Raw genomic sequence first — 2137 nt, 5'->3', positions numbered from 1 at the left:
TATGCATTAATACATCACTAGAATGTTCTGTTAAAGAGGATGGACTATTGTTGACTGCACAAGCTTGATATCAGTCTGCTTCTTGTACAGGGTGCGAGGGATAAACCTTAGACTAGGGTTTATGTTGTATTTTTTAAGAAGTGCTTTCACATTTAGTCATTTAAACAACCAGCACTATCACAACTACCTCACTTAACAAAGAAAGACAAAGAGAAGATTACCTTTTACTTTAAGTCCCAGAAGTTTTTGGCGTTCTGGTAGCACTCCTGTAAGTCCTTTGAGTGATTGCTTGAGATCCAACACTGTGTCCTCTTCTGACAAGGTGGTTATTAAAAATTCTTGCCCACCCCATTTTATAATGAGAGACACAGCCATATTTCTAACATACGTTTAAAACAATCCTGTGAAAAAGCAAAAGAAATAAAGAAAAAAAAAGATCAGACAATTCCAGATTTCTCACCTTTTTTAGATATAATAGGAAAAACAACCTAAATATTTAAACTTGAGTGTCATCCTCAATACACTTAATAGGACTCGCTTCTCAATACATGCCGTATGTATCTGATGGCACGGTAACAAATCCAGGACATTATTTTTGCAATATCTTAGAAACTTCTATATTCTCTTTTACACAATACTGTTCTAATAACTTTAATAAAATAGACAATACTTTTCTAATAACTTTAATAAAATAGACTCCTAGGAAGAAAGTATGCATAATAGAGTGGTATTTAGAAATTGGAGGGAAAAAAGTGTCAGCGAAAACAGCATAACCACACTGCTTGTATACGGATCAACAGATCAGCAAAACATGCAATGCATTCAAATCTCTAGAAGAGAGCTTTATATATACCTATAAAATCAGCACTATACGGAAAATTTACTCTCAGCTTAACAATTATTTAACAAAGAATAATATATTTCACAGACAGACCAGCCCAGCCCTTGCCTAAATAACTACTGGAATCTGATTCAAGCAAACGAAGGCTCAACAATTTACAAGAGGGAGCCCTACCCGAAGCAAAGCATCTACTTTTATCTATTTCATACTTCTCTCTGTTTAATCCTACTGTCAACTTCAACAAATTATCACTGTTGAGCTGTTGCTTTTTTTTTTTTACAACGTGATTTTATTGAAAGATGCTTCTCGTATCAGTCTGCTTATGCACGGAATAACAGCGTTAAGAGTGGGTAGTCTTTAAGCCTAACCCGCGCTAGATTTGTCCCTTTTCTCTGCAAGCGGAAAGCGCACCCCGCGGCGTAGAAGTTTACAAGACAGATCCCATCAGCCGAGCCAGGGCACGTTAACTCAGCCAGGCACCAGATACGCAGCGAGCGTATCTCCCGAAGACTACCTGGCAGCTTCAGACGCCCCTCGGGATCTGCGCGGAGGGAGCAAATCCACCTGCAGATCGCGAGCATGTAGGGTGGAGAGCGCTCCCTGCCCACAAAGGTTACTCTTCCTGCCCTTTGCTGAATGCGGGGGGTGGGAGGGTCCCTGCTCTTCAGTAATCGCTGATTAGCGGAGGCAGCTCCATCGGCCACCCGCGCAACCAAAGAAAGGACCAGAACCGGCAGCCACCCTACCTCACTTCCAAGCGACCGCCCCGACTAGACCCCGGCAGCCCGGGCCCTCACGAACCGGAAGTACTTTCAGAAGCACTATGTTGGAAACGCAGAGACAAGAAAAGAAGAGGGGGCCACCGGAGGCTTGTACGTGGGACTTCCGAGTTTCAGTTACCTGTTCCTTTGAAGAAGCGAGCGCTGCTCAGAGAAGTTAGGAAAGAAATCTGTCGGTGAAGATGAAGAAAAAGAGTGGAGCTCTCACTTGGTTTTCATTATGTGTGAAGCATTTTGCATTTATTATATGGGTATGTTTATTTTAACATGTGCATTTATTATACTGGAGCTCTCTCTCTCCCTCGGGAGAGAGAGAGAAGGAGACGAAGGTGTAAATGTAATTATAAACAAAAGGGTATGTTTGTATGAATTTTAAATTGTTGAAGGTAGTATGACGGTAGATAGAGATTATTTGCATACAACACTCCAAAGGAGTAAGAGAAGAATTGGAGATGACTTTGCAGAAGAAGGCATCAACATGGTGAATGAATGAGATCCAGAAGTAAAATCTTGTTTA

The 2137-nt window shown here is 41.2% G+C and overlaps 1 protein-coding gene across 1 annotated transcript in view; it reads right to left on the bottom strand.

Moving 5' to 3' along the window:
- UBLCP1 (ubiquitin like domain containing CTD phosphatase 1) overlaps positions 1 to 1613 on the bottom strand; it is a gene marked incomplete at its 3' end in the record, with an annotated part of 11001 nt that extends 9388 nt beyond the window's left edge. The window contains exons 1-2 of the mRNA XM_015828144.1: positions 1588 to 1613; positions 222 to 401 (exon numbers count right to left, since the gene is read on the bottom strand). Coding sequence (XP_015683630.1) covers positions 222 to 375 — 154 coding nt within the window. The remainder of the gene's footprint in view (positions 1 to 221; positions 402 to 1587) is intronic.
- Positions 1614 to 2137: the final 524 nt, after the last annotated feature.

Source organism: Protobothrops mucrosquamatus, unplaced genomic scaffold (genome assembly GCF_001527695.2).
Source record: "Protobothrops mucrosquamatus isolate PMUCROS unplaced genomic scaffold, P.Mucros_1.0 scaffold_221, whole genome shotgun sequence".
Taxonomy (NCBI): Eukaryota; Metazoa; Chordata; class Lepidosauria; order Squamata; family Viperidae; genus Protobothrops; species Protobothrops mucrosquamatus.
This window is presented reverse-complemented; position numbering and strand designations above follow the sequence as displayed.